Raw genomic sequence first — 24,459 nt, forward strand, 5'->3', positions numbered from 1 at the left:
CGGCTGAGTCGGTCCTGGATGGAGGTTCCGTGAAAGCCAGGAGATGATGAGAGTGGCTGGCAGTGGAAGATCCCATGTATTCAGACGCCCACAGCTGATGTCTTCCCCGCATGATCTGTCGAGCCCTATCTCCACCTGCTTGGGCTCCTCCCGGCATCGCTGTTCATGTTCTTCCTACACGCAACATGACCGACGGTTATCGCTTTCAGGAATTTACTGCCCATAGAACAAGGAAACGCAGAGCCGCTATTGTCTGTGTTGGTTGTCACGAGAGAAAGGTTTGGCCGACCGTGGAGTTTCTAGTGGTACTGATCTGATGCATCGCAGGTGAGATGCGATCTGCAGGAAACCTCCGGGCGGGGATGCAGCAAGTGCAGTAATTGCGCAGCAGCTGGTGTAGCCTGCAGGTAGGCTTCATGTTAATTTCTTAAAGATGCAGTTTAATGATATGCCTGTGTCCAGCACTCGGCCGTCCAAGCGAAAGGGTCAAAGTAGCAAGACATTGAACACAATTCCCGCCAACGAAAGCCGAATTGTCCCGTGTACAACTCCTCCGGAATCAAACAGCTCCAGTAATGGTCTTTGCAGGGGTGACACACCCTCGAGAATCAACGACGGCATATCGTCTTTCAGGCTGGATGACCTGTGCACTGCCGCGTCGCTAGCAAGAGAGAACTATCGTCATGACAGCCAACCTAACGAGGAGGCATTTGCTCAACTCGGAAGTGAATTGATCTCCTCCCATCAGGCGGATGCTGCGGATAGCTATCTGGGCGATCCGGGATACGGCGAGATCTATGGCTCAGAGATACGACTCAATGCCGATGATCAAAGGAGGCAGGCAGGGGTGCCTTCACCATTTGTTGATTTGCCGCCACCAGAGCTCGTGCAGGGATTTGAGGAGACTTACTTCGAGTATTGCTCTACTTGGTGCCCTGTTCTCGACAAGAAAACCATCCATGGTGATCTGAACATATCCCCGTTGGTGATGAATGCACTCTCCCTGGCCGCAAGCCACGTCCAGCCGCCAGTGATAATCCATGCAGAGCCTGCCAGCTATTACGATCGTGTGAAGCAGTTATTCTACGGTGATCAGGAGCCAAACCTTCTGTTGTGTTTAAAAGCAATAGCCCTGGTCTATTGGTGGAGCCCTCGTCCGCCATCTAGAGTTCATCGCGACTCGTCCTGGTGGTGGACAACGGTCGCGATCCGACATGCTCAGCATGGAGGATTTCACCGGGAGCCGAAGACTGGTCAGTTGGACCGATCGCATATTGACATTGGTCTGAGACGAAGGCTGTGGTGGACGTTCTTTGTAAGTTGTCATCGCCGTAGCAGGGAAGACATCTGTTAATGGCCAGGCGCGAGAACGATTAACCGCACTGTGTCAATGCCGCCCATGCGTGATCGATATAGAAGATTGCAACGTCGCCGAACCCACCTTGCAGGATTTCCCCGTCCAGGACATCAGGGCTGAAATATTCATTCAGTGGGTGAAGCTTTGTGGAATCGTCGGGAATGTCGCCAAACATCTAATGCGCACGAGCAACAACATGATTCTGCATTTTCCCGTCCGTCATGCACAGGAGTTGATCTCATGGGCCCATTCTCTTCCACATCATCTGTCGTTGCCCATCGAAGCCGACCTCACTGTATCCTTCAATCGCGACGTGCACCAGCTCCACCTGCCGTATCTTGCGACCATCATCGTGCTCCACCTGAGCCAGTCAACCAAACCTCTTCCCCGAGCCTACCCGGCAGCCATACTCGCAGCGTCTTGTATAGCTCGGATCTTGAAAGACTTTCTGGCTCGCGGTCGCATTCGATACCTAATGGGCATTTCGTGCTGGTACTGCGGGATGGCGATGCTAGCTCTTCTGCACGCACAACGCATACCCCATCTAGCAAAATGTGCAGAGGAAGACATCCGGGTTGTGCTGCTTGCACTTCAGCAGCTCAGGATTATGTGGCCGACCGCTGATATATTCCTGCAAGGATTTGAGCGACTACGTAGTACGGCGGCCGAATCGCCGTCCGCGGACGAGGCATTCGACTTAGAAGACATCAGTTTGATTCATGGAATTGAGTGGACAAAATATTTTCCCTTTGTGACTACTCGGACGAGTGGCCTGGCGCAGATCCTGCTGAACAATCGGCAGATGGAGCTGCCCCTAGACCAGGCGGGCTTGGAACTCAGCACGTTCGAGGTGAATGATCTGTTTCGACATTTTGACGGGCTTTTGGATATGACCTCTTTCGGGGGGTGATTTGTTAGTGGCAAATAATGGTATGGAGTTCTGAAGAAAGATTTATTTCTCTTTTGATCTGTTCGTAGACTTGTCATTACCGGCAGGATTCAGTCTCGGACAACCTCCGTGAGAGTAGATGGATATGATATGTAATTCGGTCTATGAAATAGCGCCATAGCTGCAAGACCCCCTTAGTCCAAGCAACCGCTCAATAGCCAATTGGTCGGCAATACCGGCACTCGGTTAAAATGCCGCAGTCGCTATGGCCATGACCATAAGATAAGAAAGTCGTGATAGTGACGCCCCACGCGTTCTAGACTATCGACCTCCGACCCTTCTGGGCTCACCACAAGCACGCATCATGACAGAGAGCGTACTCTTCCCTATTACTTCAGGCGACACGCCCATCACAGTTAAGCTCATCAACCCGGTTAATGCGGGTCCGGCTATTTTGAACCGATTTATGGCACCGCCGGTCTCGGTGTTGGAGACATTCACTTCGTTCCCTTCGTTATGCTTTTTGTTAGAGCATCCTTCCGGGCGGAAGTTGGTTTGGGATTTGGGGATTCGAAAGGATTATTTGAATTACGCGCCTAAGATCGCAGAATATATTCCTACAACGAAGTACCGCATCGACGTGGAGAAGAATGTTGCAGAGATTCTAGAGGAACATGGCGTGCGTGGCGAAGATATTGAAGCTGTGATATGGAGGTATAGTGAAGATCGCCCCCTATGGTATTGATATAGGCATAGCTGATGTAAAATCAAGCCACTGGCACTGGGATCACATCGGCGATCCATCCACTTTCCCACCCTCGACAGATTTGATCGTGGGACCTGGGTTCAAGGAAGCTCTGTTGCCAGGTGCTCCTGCAAATCCAGACTCCCCGATTCTTGAAAGTGATTACAGGTAAGTAACTGGTCTGCTTTAACCCAACAATCAAATCTTTCGATCTGTCCAGTGGTCGCAATCTCCGTGAAATTACGTTCAACGGACCCGGATCAATTACAATCGGCCAATTCAGGGCCCTCGACTACTTTGAAGACGGCTCATTCTACCTCCTCGATAGCCCTGGTCACGCAGTTGGTCACTTATGCGGCCTTGCGCGCACAACTACAAGTCCAGATACGTTCATCTTGCTCGGTGGCGATGTGTGTCACTTCGCAGGGATATTTCGCCCATCGGTACATCTTCCCATACCGGAATCCATCGTGCCACATCCAGTGCTGGGAGGTGATACCGTTGGCTTTTGTCCGGGAGATGCATGGGAAGAACTGCAGCGGTCTCGCGGCAGAGATCCCACTCAGTCGCTGTATGATCCAACGTTCGGACATGATATTCCGTTAGCGAAACGAACGATTGGTAAATTACAGGAGGCAGATGCTAGTGAGGATATCTTTGTTATCATTGCTCACGACGCGCAAGTTAGAGATGGAGTGCCGCATTTCCCGGCGTGCTTGAACGGATGGAAAGAGCAGGGATGGGGGACAGATTTGAAGTGGGCGTTTCTAGCGGTTTTGGAAGACTATTGGCGGGAAAAAGGAGCGATTTAAAATACCCAGACCCATTATCTGGAATGTTTGGGCTTTCGAAAGATTCTTTAAGCAACCGTTTCCCTCGCCGCTGGCTGTATTCCCGATCAAGTAAATTGTGGCATTGCTATATAAGAGAATACTAAAGAGTAAAGAATTGTCCAACGCAGCTAGATTCGTCTGGCTCCAGTTCCAGTCATACAAATGAAAAGTCCCAAACGAGATAGTTAAGGTACACCCAATGCAATCCCGTCAAGCAAACAACCCCTTGCATTAGACAATGTAACGAAACCCCGGATTCTGGTCGCAATTAGCAGCAGGATTATCAAGCACCTTTGGAGATGGCTCACCGTCATGTCTGTCAGATCATCCTGATAGGCGTTGCCGAACCCTTCAGCTCCTTGTTTGTCGCGCCGTCGATTATGCCAAACACAGAGGTATCGATAAACAAGCACCAAAAGACCCGCGATGATCGAGGTCGCAATGACCACAATGAACCCAGGGGCATAGCGAGGGGCGTCTTTCTCTTCAAACACAAGAGGTCCGACGAAGTTCCCTATCACAGTCAGGCAAGCTGCTATCTCACTATGTCTGACAAACTCACCAAGACAGTACCCGATATACAACCCAGCTGACGCCATCACACGCTTAGTATATCCCGCTATGTTAGCGATTTGCAGTCCCATGAGGACCGAGTATCCACCTCCGACCGAGGGAAGGATGTAGCATGCGAACAACAGTCCGCCGGTCGCTGAGAATGGCAAAAACAACAATAACAAAGCAGCCAGCGTAGTTACAACCTGGCATACAGATACCAGCCACGACCGAATACCAACACGAGCATATCGATATGCCAAGTAGGGAGCAAAAAGCTGCAACGTACCAGCGTAGAAGCCAGCCGGCATCATCAGCAACAACGAATTCAAAGTGTTGAACCCCATCGAGTTGATTATGATGGGCGTGAATGCCGATATGGGTCCATTTGCTATCATGCTCAAAAAGGCGATGAAGAACATGAGCCAGAACTTAACGTCCATGAGTAACTCCGCTACTTGGCCTTTCTTGTAGTGTGTATTGCGTACGCCAGAGTTGTTGACCCGAAGACGTGCCACTGAAATAAATCGTTGGCGGTCATCAAATCCTTTCGCTCGAATGGGGTCTGGAGGGAGGAGGAACAGAACAGCGATGCCCCAGAGGATGGTGATTGCACCGGAAAATAGATACATGTATTTCCAGGGTGAGAGAGTCCCTCGGATGTGGCCTAGTCCGTAGTTCACCAGGGGGGAGAAAATGGAGACGTATCCAGTCCAGCAGTACCAGACGCTGAGATGTTAGAGTAATTGCTATAGTCGTGCAATTAGGATGAACTTACCCCATGCGGAGGGCCTGTTCGTCCTTCTTGTACCAACTGCCCTGTTGGACATTAGTCGAGAAGCCTAGAGGTAACTTAGGGATACATACCACGATGAGCATAAACATAGGACTGATACCTGCCTCCAGCATTCCGAGAAAGAATCGCTGTGCGTACAATCCTTGGTAGTTGGAGCAAACAGGAGTGAGTATCAGGCAGATGCCCCAGAGAGTTGTGATCAGAGACGCAACACGCTCAATGGGGAACAGCTGTGCAAGAGTCATCGCGGGGTATGCTCCCGCGATGAACCCCAGATAGAAGATAGATGCCGAGAAGGAGTAACGTCTGCCTTCCATCATGTCAAGGTCGTCGCGAAGCCCGAACAACGCCTATACATCTTGTCAGGAACCTGTTTTTTGTCTTAGACAGTGAGGGCCGATAGTCTTACTGCTTGAGAAAGCATCGCCTTGTCATAGTACTGGAGCCCGTATGTCAGGCAAAGAAGCGGAAGTAGCTTTCTGTCAATCCTCCGCACTAGTTTGCTCTCTTCAGCGGCTGTCCAGGTCGCATCACCCGTGTAATTTTCTAGCACTTTGAGAGCCTCATCGTGATGAACTGTATCCACAGCGTCGATTTTCGCAGTAGAATCAATATTACCTACCTTTCCATTCTCGGCCACAGAGTCCTGTGAAGGTTGAAAGTGAGACATCTTGCAAAGACAACGGAGTCTTGGGGCAGACAGGGAAGACAAACCGGATGGGCCTCTCGACTGCCTTAAAACATTGCCGAATATGCCAGTCTTGGCCACTAACGTCCTACACGAGATGAAAGGGCAACTATTAAAAGAATAGTCTTGACGTGGCGTAGAAGCTTCTGTTGGTGTATGCGCGGGCTGAATGTAATTGTGCCGAAAGTTTCTAAAACTGTATGCTACCCATGATGCTTTTTGTCCGCATACTCTCCGAAGAATTCCCATGTTCTTCTTCCTACGATCGTTGATTTACTTCCCCGAAACATGTTCCCATTTTCCTCTGACTATTGATGCCACAGTCCATATCGCAGAATACTCCGCCATGCAACTTCCCCGGATTGCGGGGAAACGACGCTAGAATTGCCGGCTACAACCCGGTTAACCATCCAGGGCTTAGTCCTGTACGAGGGCCGAGGATCAACAGTCCGACTAGATAAGAAGACTACATGGGTCGGTTGTAGCTCTAAACTTACACAGACTCCACATAGTGAACGAAAGACATCACCAAAATGGGCAGCATAGAGCCTCAATTGTTCGAACAACTGAACAAAGACCTTGACTACGATGTCCTCATCATCGGGGCAGGCCTTTCCGGAATTTACTCTATCTACCAGATGCGCCAGCTAGGTTTGCGAGCTAGGGTGCTCGAAGCTGGCGGAGGGGTCGGAGGGACCTGGTACTGGAATCGATATCCTGGGGCTCGATTCGACTCCGAGAGCTATTCTTACGGCTTCTCGTTTTCCCAGGAGATTCTTGATGAATGGAACTGGTCCGAGCATTTTGCTGCCCAGCCAGAGACCCTGCGATACTGCGAGTTTATTTGCGATAGGTTCGATCTTCGCAGAGACATGCAATTCAATACGCGAGTTAAGGCAGCACATTTTCAAGAAGACAACCGGTCATGGCTACTCACCGACGAGGAGGGCAGACAATACACCAGCCGATTCTTGGTGACAGCCATGGGCATTCTCAACAACTATACCTGGCCGAATATTCCCGGCGTGCACGATTTCAGGGGTCCTGCTTATCACACAGCCCGATGGCCTCATCAACCGGTCGACTTCCGGGATAAACGCGTTGCTGTGATCGGAACAGGCGCGACCGGAATCCAAACAATTCAAGAGATAGCCAAAACGGCCGGCCATCTCACCGTGTTCCAGCGGACGCCGAACTGGAGTGTACCGTTGAATAATGGGGAAATTTCCCTCGAGGAAATGACAAAAATTCGTACGAGATATCCGGAGATTTTCCAACGATGTCGGGAATCCTATTCTGGATTCATACATATCAGCGATAAACGACGCACCTTTGATGTTGACCCCGAAGCACGAGAGGCACTGTGGAATGCACTTTACGAGACTCGAGGCTTCGAAAAATGGCTGGGCAATTTTCATGATATCCCCACTGATCGCCGGGCTAATGCTCTTTTCAGCGAGTTCATCGCTAACAAGATTCGCCAACGGGTCCATGACCCTAAGACCGCCGAAATGTTGATTCCCAAGTGCCACGGCTTCGGTACAAAGCGACTGCCTCTTGAAAGTGGCTATTTTGAAGTCTACAACCAGTCGAATGTCCGGCTTGTTGACTCGAAAGCCAATCCTATCCAACGGATCACACCTGAGGGTATCGAAACTCGGGATGAAAACTTCACATTCGACATGATCATCTACGCGACCGGCTTTGACGCCGTCACTGGGTCATTCACAGCCATGGATATCCAAGGGCGCAACAAAATCCAACTGGCAGATCAATGGCGCGACGGACCCCGAACGTTCTTGGGCATGTTCGCTGAACACTTCCCCAACATGATGACAGTGATGGGTCCACATCAAATGTTTGGGAACTTCCCGCGCAGCATTGAGTATTCTTCCAACTGGGTGGCAAACTTCATTCGCTATGCGCGGGATCGTGGGATTACATGTGCCGAATGTACGCATGAAGACGTCGTCGCGTGGACAGAGCATGTTCATGATTGTGCCGAGGGGCTATTGGCAAATGAAGTGGACTCTTGGATGAGTGGTGTTAATAAGAATCTGGCGCATAAGCAGAAGCGAATCGTCGCTCGGTACAATGGACCTGCACCCGGTTATAGGAAGAGAGCCGATGCTGTCGCTGCGAGGGAATATCGAGACCTGGTTTTGTCATAGTTCACGGTAACCTAGTTCAAGAATGAAGTTTCCACTGCAATATTCGAGCGTATTATGTTTAGTTGACTCCAACAATGTTTATGATACGATGCCATTGTAATCGTATCCTAGACACATGTCTCTTGGCCAAATGATGCCATAGCGTAAATCTGGATATTATAGAATAACGGCTACATATTTCAACCAGTATTTCTCAATACCAGTCTGTAGAACGCGGCGTATCGTGAAGCTATCGGCAGTGTTCGGCATACCAGCTTTGGGATCAGCAGTTTCCCAATCGAGTAGGCCGAGAGCCGAGAAGAAGACCCTTGATGTTTGGATTAATCATATGGAGCATTGGAAGCTAAAATCAAATCCTCGCTATTTTTCGGCTCTGTGTAGCCTGTGTTTAATGCCGAGAGCCTTGGAGCTCGGCTCTCTGTATCCCCGTGTTGGACAAAGCAGTGTCACACCATCGCTGGACATATCTTTGCCCCCTGAGAAGGTGTTCATTAAAGCAAAACCTCCTTCTGTAGGCTTTGGGTCCAAACAACGAGGAAAAATCAATCACGATGACTGTCGCTACTACTGTTCTCCCCACAGACGGAGAAGTGTTTAATGGCCCTCATACCAATGGAATCACACATTCCCACGAGACAAATGGGGGCCGTAAGACGGACTCAACGAATGATACAGGGAAGCTAAATGGTCACTGTCATACAAACAGCTCTTCTCAGGAGAATCCCTTCACCATCCCGATGAGCGCCGACTATGCTTACACACCCCGCAAACTCCACGTCGTGACTATTGGGGCCGGGTTCTCCGGTATTCTGATGGCCCATAAGATACAGCACCGCTTCCCAGAGCTACAGGAATATGTCGAGCATACTATCTTCGAGGCGCGAAATGATGTCGGCGGAACGTGGCTGATCAATACCTACCCCGGCGTCCAGTGCGACGTACCTGCGCACATCTACGCTTTCCCGTTTGACCCTAATCCGGAATGGAGCAGGTTCTATGCCAGTGGCGTCGAGATCCAGGATTATATCAAGCGGATAGTGGAGAAATGGAATCTCGACCGCGATATCCAACTCAATACCAAAGTTGTGGGGGCATGGTGGCAGGAGGATGATGCCCGATGGAAGCTGGCCGTGGAGCATCAAGGCGTAGAGCGAGATGTGTATTGCGACATCCTAATCTCTGCTCAAGGCGTACTCGTGTATGATCTTTCACTCCCCAGTTTACCGTCCGGTAGCTAATTTGTCAGTCACCCTTCTTGGCCGGACATCCCCGGCTTGAACGATTTCAAGGGCAAGATCTCACATTCTGCTCATTGGGATCACGACTACGACTACGCAAACAAGCGCATCGCTGTCATTGGAAATGGCTCCTCGGGGATCCAGATTACTCCTGCAATGGCCAAACTTCCAGGCACAGAAGTCGTCAATTTTATGCGCAGTCCAGCCTGGGTCTATTATCGAGTGCCGCCATCTAAGCACCATGGAAATGACGATGAAAGTCCCAATCCCGAATATACTGAAGAACAAAAGGAGGTCTTTCGTGATCCAGAAGAACATCGGAAGTACCGAAAGGGAATAATTGCGCGAACTAACAAAAATTTCCGCTTGGTATGTCGTCTCTATTGAGCAAACCTGAATAAATTGGACTAAGAAAGACCAGTTTATCAAAGGAGAGAACAACCAAGCAGCAATGCGCTTCGGAGCCAAGCAAATGGCAGAGAAGTTGAACCATGTTCCCGAGCTATGCGACAAGTTGATCCCCAAGTGGGAAGTAGGCTGTCGGCGCATCACCCCAGGTCCAGGGTACTTGGAAGCGTTCTCGAGACCAAACTGCCATCTGTCAGATAGCAAGGTCACTCATATCTCAGAAAATGCAGTTCACACTGTCGATGGAAAGACATTTGAATGCGACGTCGGTGAGCTCTCTCTTGCGTTTCTGCATCACAAGTCAGGTTACCATGCTGACCGGACAGTCATTTGCGCCACGGGATTTGACGTCTCTCATTGCCCGCGGTATCCCATTGTCGGTCAAAACTCAGTAAAGCTCTCAGATAAATGGGATGAGGAACCGGAGTCCTACCTCTCCGTGGCGACGGCCGGATTCCCCAACTACTTCATGATGATGGGCCCCAACTGCCTGGGTGGGCATGGCTCGCTAATTGAGTCGCTGAACTGGACGGGTGACTATTTTGTCAAATGGATAAAGAAGATCGCTTCAGAAGACATCAAGTATGTCGCACCGAAAAGTTCTCGGGAAGAAGCATTTGTGCGGTACGGCGATGAGATTCACAAGACGCTGGTCTGGACGGGCGGCTGTAAGAGCTGGTATAAACGCAATCGAGTCGATGGGCGAGTTACGGCACTGTTCGGGGGAAGTGCAGTGTTGTTTAATCGCATGCTCCAGGACATTCGAGCAGAGGACTTCGAGATTGAGTATCACAGTCCGAATCCCTTCCGATTCATGGGAAATGGGTTCACAGCTTGGGAGATGGATGAGAAGAATGATCTGTCGTGGTATGTCGAGTTACCAGGGAAAGTTCACACATGAATTTCATGGTTCTTTCCGTTTGGATTGCAGACAGAATTCCATTTGTTTCTGTTTTCTTCTCCTTGTAGGTCATTAAACACTTAGAATGAGAGATTCCGGTACACTCTCTTGTCAATACAACCACCTATGATTTTCATTTCTTCGTGTTAATAAGAACTCATAGCATGGGTGGCGAACTCGGCCACCCATTAATAGATTTTAATCTAATATCGCGATCGGGATTCATTGTAGGCGAATTATAGCCTCTCGTGGGCCACTCGTCCATCAAAACTAACTGTCTATCCTGAGGCAGAGTATCAACTCTCAAATCAAGGCCCAAACAAACAAAATGGGAATATCCAACTGATCATTATAGCGATACTTGAGTCACTGGTTTATTAAGGGTTTGTTACGTTATCTTAAGAGCATAAAACCCTCATACTGACTTTCTGATGACACCAGATGACATACTACCTACCGAACTTCATCCTGCTCAACCCCATTGAAACGAGTCCCGATCTTTCTGACTCTTACTCTATCCCTGACCATCCTTTGTACGTGTACGATTCTCACTCTTTCGCTGGTGACAATGGAAGGTGCATCCCAGATAGTAAGGATTGTCGACGCCCACTCCAGGGTGTTGGAGACCGTCCTCGAGTGCGTCGGTTTATGGAAGTTCGCCCAGCGAATCCGTCGAAAAATGAGTCACCATCTTTCCCTCGGGCCCAGGCACAGCGAGAAATTAAAAATGTGGATTCAAACGCACCTCGATCTCGATTTGATGGTCCAACGGCTAGGGAAATACAAGAAGCAGTTATATCCACCCGACGAAACCGTCAGCTTCAGAAGCGAATGGTCCTCCGACAGTGAGTTGGTACCCTTGGAAGATAAGATCGCGGCCTACAATAAGTGCGCTTCGACAATGCAGCGAGCCCTCCAGGATGATTTGGACAGATTTCCGAATAGCCCGGTGAAGAGGGCAATCCTGTCTCTGCGACGCAACACACAATGGGACAACTCTGAATGGCTACGGGCGCAATGTGCTGGGAGAGGTGGATGCTGCGCTCGAGGATGTGGATGCTGCCAGACTCAGAGATTTGGAGTCACCGTCAAAGGAACAGGGCATTGTACTTCAGCTTGTGTATGCTGCGAGCAGGATCGTGGATTCCAGATCGATACGCTGGAGGGCGATCCTTTCGGGCCTTTCCAGGCTGCAAATGCGTTGAATGTTCATGGAAAGTCTCATAATGACTGGCTGAATGCGCTCGTTTGGGGCATTTAAAGCGATGTTCTGTGAAGCCAGGGATTTTATTGGTTTCGATGTTTAGATTTTGCTTATGTAGCCGGCCTTTGCTTCTTACCTAGCTTCATTATATCCTTTTTAATAATACTTGTCACTCTTTTCCAGCTCCCCCGTTGACAGATCAACACACCTGCTAAGCGGCGCACAGATAGCAACATAATCCATTATCCTGTCTTATGGGCGAATGGGATTAGAATCGCATAGGGTTTATCGGCTCAGGCGTTTTGATCTCCACGAGTGTCGGCAGATGGACAACTCCACCGCAATGTCAATCTAAAACAAGATACCCCGTATTTTCGCAAACCATTGTCGCTGCATCAATTAGAAATCTCGCACCAGGCGGGAAACGGATCCCCTGCGGGAGACAAGAGGGGATTTCAGCGCCAATTCTCGCTAATGCACGACTAACACGACCGTTGCACGAATGAGTTGTTCAGTGTCAATCACCGCCACTCCACTCATCCTTCTGTTCTCCACGGTCTTCTTCTAGCGTCTTGCAGCTGCTGGCCTGATCCTTGTCCGTTTTACGTTTGTCTGTGCAGGGTTTTGGGCTCTCAAAAAGTGGCGCTCAGCAACCAGCATTGCCCTTTTGGCCACGCACGATGTTTTTCTTTGTATGCTCGAGCGTTTCCCCCCTTTCATTTCGTACTTTTGACTCACTGCGATAATGCCACTCCAAATTGGCCTCGACGAGGGATCGGACAGTGGTGTGGAAGTCGAGGTGAGTTCGGTTTACCTGACTGTTCCCACTACATCTTGGTCATGACAATCTCAAGGACGACGACCTTCTCTACAACGACGGAGGGAGTTCATTCGTCAACAGGTGTGTTATTTCAGTCGGATGCGTCGGATAGGACCTAATCGGCGTGTGAAACAGCTCTGGGCTCAGCTCAACCCCATCGATTGCCTCCAGCATTAGGAATTATCAGTATGTTAGAAATCCCTGCTTCTCTCTCTCGCTGTCTAACAGATCTAGATATGAAGTCAGTATCTTCTCTCGGATAAAGGCTATCCGCACATCTTGCCAACCTTTGACAGAACGGTCGCCGATATCATGCATTTAAAGAGGGCATTTACACAATGGTAATAGAACAAATCATTTACTCTATGATAAGAAGGGCTAATATGAACAGCCCAACGATGAGCAAGAGCAATCGCGACTCGAGCTTGTTTGTACCACGATCCTAGCGAACCTCAAGATATTATCTAACCGTCGCCCAGCATCACCACATTCACCGATTGAAACTCGGCGGACACCTCTACCGGTCGCCTATTCGCCAAAATGTCTCCACGATATTAGACCTGGGAACGGGCACCGGGGTCTGGGCAATTGAAATGGCAGAGTAGGTTCCTTTGTCCAATATCTATCAACAGCAAACTTACTCATTGCAGTAAGTTCCCGCATGCTCGGGTCGTAGGTTCGAGTGCCCACTCCCATGGATTGGGTCAAGTCATTCACCTAATAGATCATAGGCAATGATCTCAGTCCAATTCAATCCCCCTGGTACGCTCTACGGCAACAATCCCAGCCTACATTCTTGACTTAACATTGATCCACAGGGTGCCCCCAAACCTACACTTCGAGGTCGACGATTTTGAAGCCGACTGGAGTCATGATACTCAGTTCGACTTTATACACGCGCGCGACCTTCAGGGGTCTGTCTCGAATTACGACCGGCTCGTTATCCAGGCATACGATCAGCTCAACCCAGGCGGATGGTTTGAGTTTGCCGAGGTTGACCTGATCGTGTGTGGTGACGACGATACTATCCAGCAAGCAAAGAGCCTCAAAGAGTGTACGCGGCTTGTTAAGGAGGCTAGTGCCCGCATGGGCAGGTTAATGGGGACGGCTACAGAGCATATTCAACGCCTCTCAAATGCAGGTTTTGTCAACATCAGAGAGGACGTCTACAAGGTGAGAAAACATCTCTTGCGATGTCATCTCCGGTTGGTCTCTAACCAGCTGCACTCCTAGATGCCCATGTCACCCTGGCCCAAGGACCCGAAGTTGAAAGAACTCGGTAGGTACTACCAGGTCAACATGCTGGAGTCGCTGGACGCTTATAGCTTGGCGTTGTTAACGCGGGTGCTGCATTGGCCTGTCGAGGAGGTGCGTGTGCTGCTGAATGGGGCCCGATCGGAGCTTTTGGATAGGAGAATTCATACGTATGCGAACTGGTTCCATGTTTATGGCCAGAAGCCTAGGAATCCTTGACCAGAGTAACACCCTCTAGCTTCTTAGATCTTACTGCATTTTCGCTTTGTGAATATAACTCGCCTCTCAAATCACATCATGGCTCAAACCTTATGACACCATAAAATGCCAATTTTAAAAATCAAATATATATACAAAAGCTCGCCATCTTTCCCACAAATTTCTCCATTGATTTTTCAATATATGAGTGACAGATTCTCCTTCTGCAGAGTCCTTCGTACCGCAGGGCGCGTCTCCAAATTCCTTACCAGCGCGGCGTACTTTGTATAAACCGACATATCCTCGCCGAGCATCGTCCTCCATCGATAGAAAACGTAGAGGAATGGATCCACGGCCGTGAAATACCCCCCTACTGCATGTACACCGTCTAATCTCTCCTCGATATATTGAAAGCACTCAATCACCCTTTCCCGAGCCTTGAGTTTCACTCCGTCCAAGCTTGAAGGATCGGTCGCAGTAGTCCAGCGGTCAGGTCGAAACAAGTGGCCAAATCCTCCGGCATGCAAAGTCCCGGACAGATAATTCATCCACTCGTAAACTCGAACAGTGTCAAGAGTATTCTTCCCCATTAACCCTCTCTCGGGCGCCAGACTGGATATGATCGTGGCCACGGCGGGAAGCTCGGTGATGACTTGCTCGTCGACTGCAATCACCGGAACGCGCATTTTGGGATTGATTCGGTGGAAGTCTTCAGAGAATCTGACCTCCGGGCCTTTGTTGGTGACCTGGAAGGGCTTGAAGTCGGCTTCGATTTCATGTAGGAGAATGTGGGGACAAAGTGAGCAGGCGCCTGAGGCAAAGAAGAATTTGATTTCGGCCATTTTGTGGCTGCAGATGCCAATGTCGATTTCATGGTCGATTTTACAGCACAGATGCTAAATATCTATCGCAGATTTATGTTGCCTGTGGTGATTGCTAATCTTATTCCGCGATTCCGCGTTTCAACGTCGGCCAAGATTCGTTCTGCCAATGATAGAAGAATGTCACATTCCTAGCGTTGGCGTCTGCGAGGCCTAACGCACAGTAAGCTTATGTTTCCAGTGAAGCTAACCCCTTAAACCAATCACTAAAGTACCTGGGCGTCCGGCATTTGATTTTTTTTCTTTTGGTTTTTTTTTTTTTTTTTTCTTCTTATTTCCGTTGTGGAACCTGTGGTCTCGCCCTAAAACATTTTAAGGGCTGCTGTCTACCAAGCCCTATATTCTCATCATCACCATTACATGAAGCACTTAATTTTTTATCATGTAGAAAAACATCTCGTCCATGGAGGGTATGCGGTGACGGTCTGGGAATATTTCTCCCTTGGGATGGTTCCATTGTCTTGTCATGAACCTCAAGATGCTGGCCTTATGCGGAAAATTTATATATATTGTTCCCGGTTAACATCTGTTCGTGATCTCCGCGCTATCCCAATAAAAACGTAGAGAAAGGGACGATTATAGAAGAAATGGAATGAAAAGATTCAAGAGAGAAGGATCGTGAAAATATCTTCCACATGTTCTCGGTGGTGGTCGCGTAGGACTTTTGTGCTTTGTCTTTTTAATCTTTCTCTTTCCCACTGTTTAACTATAGGCTAAATAAATGTATTGCCTGATCAAACAGATCCCGTAACAAATTTCTGTCTGATTCTATCCAATCTAATCCATTTACCGACAAGAATCACACGATATCCTCCAAACCTACCAAACGAAGAACAACGGGACCAAAGTCTCACAATTTGATCCCAGACAGATAGAAGAACGAAAGTCCAAAAGAGAGCAACACGACCGGGATTTGAATCAACCGTCTCACATTGCTGACTGCAGCCTGATGAGCCCCTAAAGCCCGTTGCCCTTCATCCTCCCACGCCACGGTTCCCTTCCGGGCAGGAGAAGTTGGAATGTAGTCCAGCTTGGCTGCGGCTTTGATCAACTCTCCGGTTCTCTTGGCAGAGGTCGTGTCTGGCAAGTATGGAATGACCCGGGAGAGCGTCTTGTAGTAGAGGCTATCCCAGGCCTGGAGTCTGGTTGCCTCGCCGGAGAAGTGGATGATCTTCTGCATGCGATCGTACCGCAGGGTTTGATATTCTTCCAAGATTGTCTCGAGCATCTTCTTATCGGGCTTGCCGCTCGGGTGAGCCTGAACGGCGCGATGCAGGAGGTTAGAGAGAACGACGACGCTCTCCATGCTTGCGTTGCCGCCGAGTCCGATGTTAGGCGTCATCTTGACATACTACTTAGCATGATCTAGGCGTAAGGAAAACGGAAGTGGAATTACCTTGTGAACGGCATCTCCAGCAAGAACAATCCGACCAAAATACATGTGCTTGAACAGTCCCTCCTCTACGTTGACCAGGTCGCCTCGAACGCGAGATCGCCATAACTCGCCAAATACCTGCGTGTCGGAGATAGGGCAGTCGGCACATTCCGCAGCTCGCTTCTCGGCGTCCTGCGCAGTCCATCGAGGAGAACTAGGCCAGTAGCGGGTCTCCTCGTTCTTGAAGAAGACAAACCAGAAGGTGTACTTCTTCTGACCGATCACCAGGAACGATTTGCCGGGATAGTGAGTACAAGTCATGTTACAGTTGCTCATTCCTGGAACTGTAGGGCTGAAACCTGCAAGAGCTGTCCAGTCGCAGATCAAGGCTATGTGAATGTCTGTCAGCATGCTGTCTTCTTTGTCGTGAACATACAAGGGTGAAAGGCTTACACTTCTTTTCTGCGGTCGTGATCAATCCAGGGACGGCAGCGTTGGCATTCCGCCACATCAGATTGCGGATGTTGCTGTGAACACCGTCAACTCCCAGGACCAGGTCTCCTTCTTCCACGCTACCATCGGCTAGGATAGCCTTGACACCATTTTCGTGATCAATGACATCCACCACTGCGGTTCCCGATCGAATCTTGGACTTGTCTGGGGCGTTCTCGTAGAGGATTTCCAGGAACCGGCGTCGCTCAAGGACAGGAATGGGGTACCCATGGCTACCCATATATTAGCCAATGGTCACACAGATAATGAGAGCAATGCGACTTTACTATTCCCTGGAGTACTTGAAGAAGTCACTGCTGAAGATGGTTCGCCCGTCCGGCAGTAGGTTCTGGCTCTTACCCAGCTTGACGCACTCGGCTTCCACGTCTGCCAGACACCCTATCTGTTCGAGTATCCGAGAGCCATGGGGATATATACCGATACTCGCACCCATGGGTGGAGCAACGAGGCCTTTCTCCAAGACCACGTAGTCAATGCCGGCTCGATGGAGGGTGTGGGCGGCAGTAAGGCCTCCCACGCCACCTCCAACGATGATGACACGGAACGGTCTCTCAGCTGATCCCATCTTGCAAGCTCTCTTGTGAGCTTGTTATGTCAAGCGAAGAAGGGATTGAAGAGGTAGCAGGACAAATGAGATGCTTTTTAGCTTAAGGACTCCGTATCCTGTTCAAAAAGCGGCAACGACGGACCATATGAATGCGCATTAAGCAAGTACAATCCCCACATATCGCGCTTGGCAACTGACATGGGTTGGTATTGATAATCAGCAAGGCAGTAGTCGGCGAACGACTCCGGGTGAAGGCCTACTCTCCGTCTCACGCTCGGCTTCCGGTCCGACTCATACAAATGTGTCCGATGGCTGAACCGCAATACGTTATTTAGTTCTCCAAGCGCTTGTTATAAAGGTTAGCGTGTAGTATGGAGTAGAAGAAGTTTTATCTTTTTTATTTCAAACATATTGTACGGACCCACCAGAATGAGTCCTCCTATCATCAACTTCCCATCCCTTCAGCCTGCCATTGTGTGGAAGGTCAATGTGGGTGCTGGCCACCCCATTGGTACGTCTTCTTATCTTTTTAGACTTTCTGAAAACATACAATTTATATCTAATGTCCCGTCCAGGACCCCGTCAGAGCGGTGCTAGTCTCGTCCACTTTGTAAGCACTAACATCGATGTCCGAGAAGATACGCATTTCAAGCAACTGACATGGAGTACTTGGATGGCAGGAAACACCAACTGGCACAGTGGAGACTGTGGAAGGATTTGAGCCTAAGTTCAAAGCCAATGTTGTCTTTGGCGCCGACTGGCTCGAGTTCGACCCAGACCAGAAACATGCCCGAATCAACATGAAGGCGATCGCCCGGTATTACTATCGTTCTATCGAAGAAGACTTCCTCCGAGCTAATGTCTACCGTAGGACTGAAGACGGAAAGGAGATCAGCTTTGGCTACACTGGCATTATTGATACCAACGAAGCCGTCCTCAAGATCTTCCATCAGCAGCCTGACTCGGTCAGTGTACCATTCGGGTTCAGCAGTACGTCATGACCATCCATTCTGCTTCTTTCTGTCCTATCACGCTAATCACAAATTTCTGATAATAGCGGGTGCTCATACCTTCCACAGCGGTGACCCTGAACTCCAAGAATTGCAGAACTTTACGTTAATTGGCAACGGCCGCATGTTGGTCGACGAGAAGACCCGCATTATCACGGTCGAGTCCCGTCTTTCGAAGGTGGTTCCGGCTACAGGGTTTGATTAAACTCGCTCGATTACGGCCATTTTTTGGCGGTGATGTTTTCAGAGACCAGAGAGAAGACGTAGATGTTGTCTAGTTTGACCTCATGTCATGAACCTAGACCTAGAAAATGAAGCGCTACTAGTATAGTCGTAAATGACCCTGCTATTAAACAAGTGATAATCTTCTGAATCTACGTGATAGTTCTAAAATACCTCCCCGAATCTCTTTATTTACTTGAAATTGTATACGCTGCGTCCAGACATTTCCGAATAGTTGACAAACCGCAACAGGAAGTACGCTTAATCATGCCCATTTCCCAACTGGTAGTCTTATTCTGCTTCCATGATTAACCAATAATACCGATAGATGACCAAATTATGTTGATGACATGATTACCACCGTCGGCGAAATTCGCCGCCCCCTGTCCTGTACCCCTCCGAGGAGGAGCTACCACTGCTCTTGGCTCTTGTAGTCACAGTTGCAAAGAATCTATATATTATACCTCCGATTCACTCCCTATCTAGCTCACCAATCCATAGATCCTTTACTCTCATTTCAATCCAAATTCCCTCCCCACAACATGACCTTTAGCCCAATCCTCCTCATCCTGGGCGCTGGACCCAACGTCGCCACCTCCACGGCAGCGCTATTCGCATCTCAAGGATACAAGATTGCGCTTGTGAGCCGTGGATTCTCCGCATCTTTTGATTCATCCTACACGCATATCCGAGCTGATTTGACGGCGCCGGGAACCGTGCACAAGGCCTTCGAGGAGGTGAAGGCCAAGTTCGGGAATCCGCCCAACGTTGTCATTCACAATGGTGCATCGATAAGGCCCCCACTTTTGGAGTTTGGAATATTCCAATGGGGTTTTGCTAACTTAACGTCTCAGCTTATCACGTTTTTCCTGCTGCCCCAGGAAACCCTTTGACTCTCAACCAAGACGAGTTGGAGCATGATCTCGCGGTTAACTTTACATCTGCGTACCTGACTGCCCAGGAGGCTGTCAAGGGATTTGCAAGTATCCCCGATGATGTTCCGAAGTCCTTCATCTACACGGCGAACGGGCTGAACCTGATGCCCCAGCCTCGGTTGGTTAGCTTGGGTGTTGGCAAGATTGCGATGGGCCATGTTATTGAGAATGCGGTTCTTGCATTCAAAGGAAAGGGATACACGTATGAACCGAGCTTCCTTTTCTTTGTTTTTTTTTTTTTTTTTTTTTTGCCCTGTTTTACTAACGCCAGGAATAGATTCTACTATGGAGATGAGCGCCTCGACAACGGCGACTACGCCAGCGGTGCCATCAGCGGACCCGCCCACGCCGAACGATACTGGGACTTGAGCCAAGATCGCACGCAGCACGAATGGATGGACACCTTTGTGGCTGGAAAGGGATACAAGAAGTTCCATTAGACTACCAGGATCCATCATCCTCTTTAGCATAGGAATAACAGTATTTTCTCTTCTTTGGATCTCTGCATTTCGTACAGTTTTCCGAATGCGGAATAAAAGTAAACAGTCCCCAGCCATAGCCGGTCCGAGACCCCGAGCCAATGATCGCCTGCATCTATCTGACATGCTGCAATCTTCTTGGCATTTTTAACGCTCGGGCCGAGCCCGTGCGGAGGACTGGACAAGGAAGGAGCCGTCTGAGAGAGTACAGATCTGCCAAGAAGTTGAGCGTGTGTTCAGTGCTGGAAACAGATTGATATTATTTCATGGCTGGTCTGACATGTTCTCCTTTATCCGTCTAAGTCAAAATAAATCGTGGCCAGCAACATAACTAAATTCTCTCTAGATGTATAGACTTCGCTGGCCCAACTAGAATTCCCTAACCAAAGCATAAAAACATCACGCCAAATACTTCTAATAGATAGAAAAAACACATAAACAGCCCATTTATCAACAGATAAACAACCGATTGATCACGCAGTGATCACCTTACTCAACGCAAAGAGAGAAACAACAAGGCTCAAACCCACCCCCCACAGCCGAGTAATCAAGTGAGACTGGACCTTCTTAGGCTTGCTGACTGACTCGTTCAGTCGCTTTAACATGTACTCATCAATGAATCCGTTAAAGTCCTCTGGTCGGTAAGGCGAGAAGATTTCGGCCAGAACGTTTGGTTTACGCCGGGAGTTGATACCGAGGTCTTTGCATAGGGTGTCAACGTACTATGGGTTAAGTTAGCTAGTGATAATGAATTTTAAATATGAGGCGATTTGTCATACCGGAAGAAAGTCGTAAAGTGAGTAGGGGAACTTCTGTCCCTGACTCAGGTACCGCTTCTTCGTCCAGATATTCCACTCGGCGATTTCCTTGACCATTGTATCGTGATCGGGCAGTTCAACCTTGCCCAACAGATACAGAATAGCCCAGAAGGATTGGACCTCAGCAACCAGCGGTGTCTGCACGGTGTGGATCTGGCCAAGGATCGCGAGCGATCGATCTCCCTTCTCGGCCATCTTGATTGGCACCACGCGACGATACAATCTCCACTTCCTCTGCGGCTGCAGGAGATTCTTGGGATTCCGCACCACCGCTGACTTCGCCAAGAAGGGTAGCTTGCGATTCACGGAATTCTCGGCATCTGCGTCGGACTTCACCCATGCTGGATCCACGGCCCCTTTCGCTGTCAGCACCGGCAGGCCCACTTCGTGTTTCGTGCCGTCGTCGAACATGGCGAAGTGGTCGCCCCATCCGGTGCACATGAGAATGTAGTCAGAGCGCACACTTTCGCCCGATTTGAGATTCAGCGTGTCGCCCTGGATTCTATCCAGATCATCACGGATCACGGTAACGTCGCCGTTGTGGATGGTGGACCAGAAATCGTCCAGGGTGACAACGCCAAGACCAGAGTTTGCCCAAAAAATGCTATGAGAGGTATTAGGTCATGACATTCGGTTGATGATATTGCGTGGACTTACCCCTTGCCGTCGATCTCCGGTCGTAGCTTGGCCACATGGTCGCCTTTATAGTATCCCGCATGAAAGTCGCTCAGGAATGCCACCGTGTCCCAGAAGCGTCCAGTCGCCCATCTTCCCACGGGACTCTTCTGGAAAACTGAGTACAGTATTCCGTTGGTATTGAAGATTGAAGGACTCAGACCAGTCATCAGTCGTGTCGATGCCACTCCAATACTCGTCCAGAAGCCGAGCAATTTGGACGGGAGAATAGCCAGAGGACCGGCACCTCCTGGTCGAATTACCCAAGTGACTTTCTTGCCCATGGTCAGGAGAAGATAGACAGCGTCGTACGCAGACTTAGCTGCTCCGACGACGACCACCTCTTTGATCTCGGGTCTCTTGATATCTTCAAATGACGCACCCAGGTTCATAGAGTGGATAACCGGTACGGAGACTTCGGTGTCGTCAAGAGATGGCATGTTAGGTATAGATGTCACCCCCGACGCGACCATTAACTTGGCAGTCTCGACGATATCCTCGGAGTCGCGAAAGTATAGTCGCCATCCGCCGGATATCTTTTCCACTCGGTTGACGAAGGTGTTGAACCGAATGTAGCGGAGGAGATCGTGGTCTTCGGCGTATCGCTGGAGATAGTTATGGATCATACGCCCGGTCACTTGGCGGTCCTTGGTCATTCCATCGGCCGGCATAGGAGTGTCAGTGTAGTTGAACAGACCAAGGTTGACCTGAGCGACAAGATTCGGGTATAATCTGTCCTCGCTCCAAACGCCGCCCACGGTGGAATCGGAATCGATGACAAGTAGGTTTGCATTGGGGCAGAGACGAAGATATGTTCTGGCTGCGACAAGGCCATACCATCCTATTCATGCCCGCCTCGGGTAATTAGCAGTGATCCCTAGAGGCACGCATAGAATCGAGATTAATTTACCCGCCCCTATAATCGCGACATCGACCTTCTGAGTTTCGATTGATCCCATCCTGCGTTGTGTTCTGTACAATAGCAGGAACTTCAGGTCGAATTTTCCATTGGATGGTTGAAGACCAGCTCGCGTCGATTCCGGATGAGAGACCAGCAGGCGAGGGAAATGGGGACGCTCACGACAAATTGGGCGAAATATAGAATAGAGATAGATAACAGTATGAGAAAAATGTAAGCATTCGTCCACCCGTAGACGCACATTTCAGCAGATAATCGAATTGCCCCTCCTTGTGAGGTGCGAACTACATTGGAATACGACCCAGTCCTCGGGACGGGCTCCGAATATCACTGCATAAGGGATTTGATTCCCAGTCAGATCCCTTCGCCGGACCGAAGGATCCAGCGCCTTACTGCACTCCGAGATACCGCCGGGATGGTCTCCGAACCTGGTGGCTGCTGAGATGAGACAGGGAGAATTCGGATTTTTGGTAGAGACTCTTGGCTTGTGGCCATCACTTTTCAGACTGGGAACCGATGGGCAACACCATGGTAATGTCCTGATTTTCTGATGAATCATCGCCGAGTTTAATGAAAGTATCCCCAGTTTGTAGGCTTTGCAGTGGCCCAGGTGTCTGGCTGTTTACAGTCATCTCGTACACTTAGGAGCCCACGCTTCACCTACTGTCTAAGAAGCGAAACTATTTCCGTTTTTTAACTTCGTATTCCAATATTCAGATATCGTTCATTTATATCGTCGAAGATCATATAGCGTAATCACAGTAATATTTAGAGTGAATCATTTAGAAGGCTAAATCGAATTCGGAGAGACTCCCGCCCCAGCATCAGGAAGCCGTCCCACTTCACTCCTTCAATTTATTGAATGACTTTCTGGGTAATCTTCTATTCTTTCGATTCAACGGAACAGTTCCCTCCCTCCAAAACAACGCCAATGACACAGTGGCTCCAGGTCCCAGGATCAACGACCCCACTATGAAAAGCGTTGGCAACATCACGAGGCGAGGCAGCGCTCCCGGTGTCACCAATCGCGAAACAAGAATATAGGCCCAAGACACACTTGCCAACGAGTATATAATTAGATCGTATTGTAGGAAGAGCCAGGGACCGCTTGCGAGTCGAACCATGGCGTCCTGTGGTCCGTTCACTAGATGGGGAATATACATGCGTGAAAAACTGAGTCGCTCATCGGACGAGGTAATAACCGTCCACATAGTGTGTGAGTGTCCGATTGTGCACGCCACCGCTGACAATAAGAGGGAAGCTCGCGTCCACCACACGGCCTTGTTTGCGTTTTCCGGTGCAGAGAGGAGCTTTGTGAACAGAGCTTGAATCACTGCTACCCAAATAGGGTCAGGCTGCCACGCTGCTAGTACAAACTGATGGACGTGAGGCGATCGAGGGTACCAGGTCGGAAGCATGCCAATCACGGTAGGGAGGACTGCACCCAGAAGGAAGCTGAATGGGAGAGCATTTGCGGACGATAGGGAAAGCGGACGAAGCTGTTCCTGTCGGGAGTTAAACCAGCGAATGTGACAGAAAAAGTAAATAGGCCAGGCAACGGCACCACCGAGTGCTTGCCAAAGGAGACCCCAGATAAGAGGACTTCGCAGAAAATGGGACTTAGGTTAGCTGTCACCAGAACTTGGGCTCAGTGTGTTCGAGCGTTATAGAATTCTTACTTTGCAACCAAATATGGCTTGTCCTCTAGTCGGAGACCTTCAACATGCAACCAGACAAAAGCCAGCTGTAACGTGGAATAGGCATCCACGAGAAAGTGCTGGTAGCCAGGGTGGGATCCATTTGTTCCATAATAGAAAAAGGCCACTAGGACAGCAATAGGGAAGTCGAGTGGAAGAAAGCCGGTATATTCAGTGTGAAACGGAGTGCCATCTTCAAACTTGCCATGGTAGGCTGTTAAAAGCAGTTCCTTGACAGTTCCGTTCCAGATACTGACCCCCCACAGAAGGGAAGTTGCAGCAGTGGCGAGAAACAGAAACCATATTCCGCTGACGGACGGCATGATAGATTATG

General features: G+C 49.5%; 11 protein-coding genes across 11 annotated transcripts; 7 read left to right on the plus strand and 4 right to left on the minus strand.

The window, feature by feature from the left end:
- Positions 1-433: 433 nt before the first annotated feature.
- On the plus strand, positions 434-2,267 carry KD926_005985 (transcription factor domain-containing protein; the record flags this gene model as incomplete). Its single annotated transcript, XM_053099554.1, has 2 exons — positions 434-1,315; positions 1,362-2,267. The coding sequence occupies 2 exons, from the start codon at positions 434-436 to the stop codon at positions 2,265-2,267; spliced, it is 1,788 nt and encodes a 595-aa protein (XP_052961019.1).
- A 343-nt stretch (positions 2,268-2,610) lies between these two features.
- Positions 2,611-3,803, plus strand: KD926_005986 (MBL fold metallo-hydrolase; the record flags this gene model as incomplete). The annotated part of the gene is made up of 3 exons (XM_053099565.1): positions 2,611-2,960; positions 3,019-3,159; positions 3,212-3,803. 3 exons carry the CDS (start codon positions 2,611-2,613, stop codon positions 3,801-3,803), a joined length of 1,083 nt encoding a protein of 360 aa, XP_052961020.1.
- A 252-nt stretch (positions 3,804-4,055) lies between these two features.
- KD926_005987 (MFS general substrate transporter) lies at positions 4,056-5,842 on the minus strand (the record flags this gene model as incomplete). The annotated part of the gene is made up of 6 exons (XM_053099576.1): positions 4,056-4,082; positions 4,133-4,338; positions 4,387-5,105; positions 5,155-5,195; positions 5,244-5,522; positions 5,582-5,842. The coding sequence occupies 6 exons, from the start codon at positions 5,840-5,842 to the stop codon at positions 4,056-4,058; spliced, it is 1,533 nt and encodes a 510-aa protein (XP_052961021.1).
- Positions 5,843-6,393: 551 nt separating this feature from the next.
- KD926_005988 (flavin-containing monooxygenase) lies at positions 6,394-8,031 on the plus strand (the record flags this gene model as incomplete). The annotated part of the gene is made up of 1 exon (XM_053099587.1): positions 6,394-8,031. The coding sequence occupies one exon, from the start codon at positions 6,394-6,396 to the stop codon at positions 8,029-8,031; it is 1,638 nt and encodes a 545-aa protein (XP_052961022.1).
- Positions 8,032-8,582: 551 nt separating this feature from the next.
- On the plus strand, positions 8,583-11,839 carry KD926_005989 (flavin-containing monooxygenase; the record flags this gene model as incomplete). Its single annotated transcript, XM_053099598.1, has 4 exons — positions 8,583-9,229; positions 9,278-9,638; positions 9,691-10,544; positions 11,287-11,839. 4 exons carry the CDS (start codon positions 8,583-8,585, stop codon positions 11,837-11,839), a joined length of 2,415 nt encoding a protein of 804 aa, XP_052961023.1.
- Positions 11,840-12,527: 688 nt separating this feature from the next.
- KD926_005990 (class I SAM-dependent methyltransferase) lies at positions 12,528-14,075 on the plus strand (the record flags this gene model as incomplete). Its single annotated transcript, XM_053099609.1, has 8 exons — positions 12,528-12,581; positions 12,637-12,683; positions 12,738-12,788; positions 12,837-12,843; positions 12,994-13,029; positions 13,082-13,203; positions 13,421-13,775; positions 13,836-14,075. The coding sequence occupies 8 exons, from the start codon at positions 12,528-12,530 to the stop codon at positions 14,073-14,075; spliced, it is 912 nt and encodes a 303-aa protein (XP_052961024.1).
- Positions 14,076-14,251: 176 nt separating this feature from the next.
- Positions 14,252-14,896, minus strand: KD926_005991 (glutathione S-transferase GST-6.0; the record flags this gene model as incomplete). Its single annotated transcript, XM_053099619.1, has 1 exon — positions 14,252-14,896. The coding sequence occupies one exon, from the start codon at positions 14,894-14,896 to the stop codon at positions 14,252-14,254; it is 645 nt and encodes a 214-aa protein (XP_052961025.1).
- Positions 14,897-15,785: 889 nt separating this feature from the next.
- Positions 15,786-17,388, minus strand: KD926_005992 (FAD-dependent oxidoreductase; the record flags this gene model as incomplete). Its single annotated transcript, XM_053099630.1, has 4 exons — positions 15,786-16,277; positions 16,332-16,699; positions 16,764-17,035; positions 17,090-17,388. 4 exons carry the CDS (start codon positions 17,386-17,388, stop codon positions 15,786-15,788), a joined length of 1,431 nt encoding a protein of 476 aa, XP_052961026.1.
- Positions 17,389-17,799: 411 nt separating this feature from the next.
- Positions 17,800-18,585, plus strand: KD926_005993 (DUF3237 domain-containing protein; the record flags this gene model as incomplete). Its single annotated transcript, XM_053099641.1, has 4 exons — positions 17,800-17,881; positions 17,946-17,980; positions 18,051-18,360; positions 18,428-18,585. The coding sequence occupies 4 exons, from the start codon at positions 17,800-17,802 to the stop codon at positions 18,583-18,585; spliced, it is 585 nt and encodes a 194-aa protein (XP_052961027.1).
- Positions 18,586-19,144: 559 nt separating this feature from the next.
- On the plus strand, positions 19,145-19,977 carry KD926_005994 (putative short chain type dehydrogenase; the record flags this gene model as incomplete). The annotated part of the gene is made up of 3 exons (XM_053099653.1): positions 19,145-19,385; positions 19,457-19,739; positions 19,815-19,977. 3 exons carry the CDS (start codon positions 19,145-19,147, stop codon positions 19,975-19,977), a joined length of 687 nt encoding a protein of 228 aa, XP_052961028.1.
- Positions 19,978-20,489: 512 nt separating this feature from the next.
- KD926_005995 (uncharacterized protein) lies at positions 20,490-24,448 on the minus strand (the record flags this gene model as incomplete). The annotated part of the gene is made up of 5 exons (XM_053099664.1): positions 20,490-20,738; positions 20,796-21,438; positions 21,492-22,350; positions 23,486-24,030; positions 24,108-24,448. The coding sequence occupies 5 exons, from the start codon at positions 24,446-24,448 to the stop codon at positions 20,490-20,492; spliced, it is 2,637 nt and encodes an 878-aa protein (XP_052961029.1).
- Positions 24,449-24,459: the final 11 nt, after the last annotated feature.

Source organism: Aspergillus affinis (genome assembly GCF_023601865.1).
Source record: "Aspergillus affinis strain CMG 70 chromosome Unknown NODE_2_length_704391_cov_89_054091, whole genome shotgun sequence".
Lineage (NCBI taxonomy): Eukaryota > Fungi > Ascomycota > Eurotiomycetes > Eurotiales > Aspergillaceae > Aspergillus > Aspergillus affinis.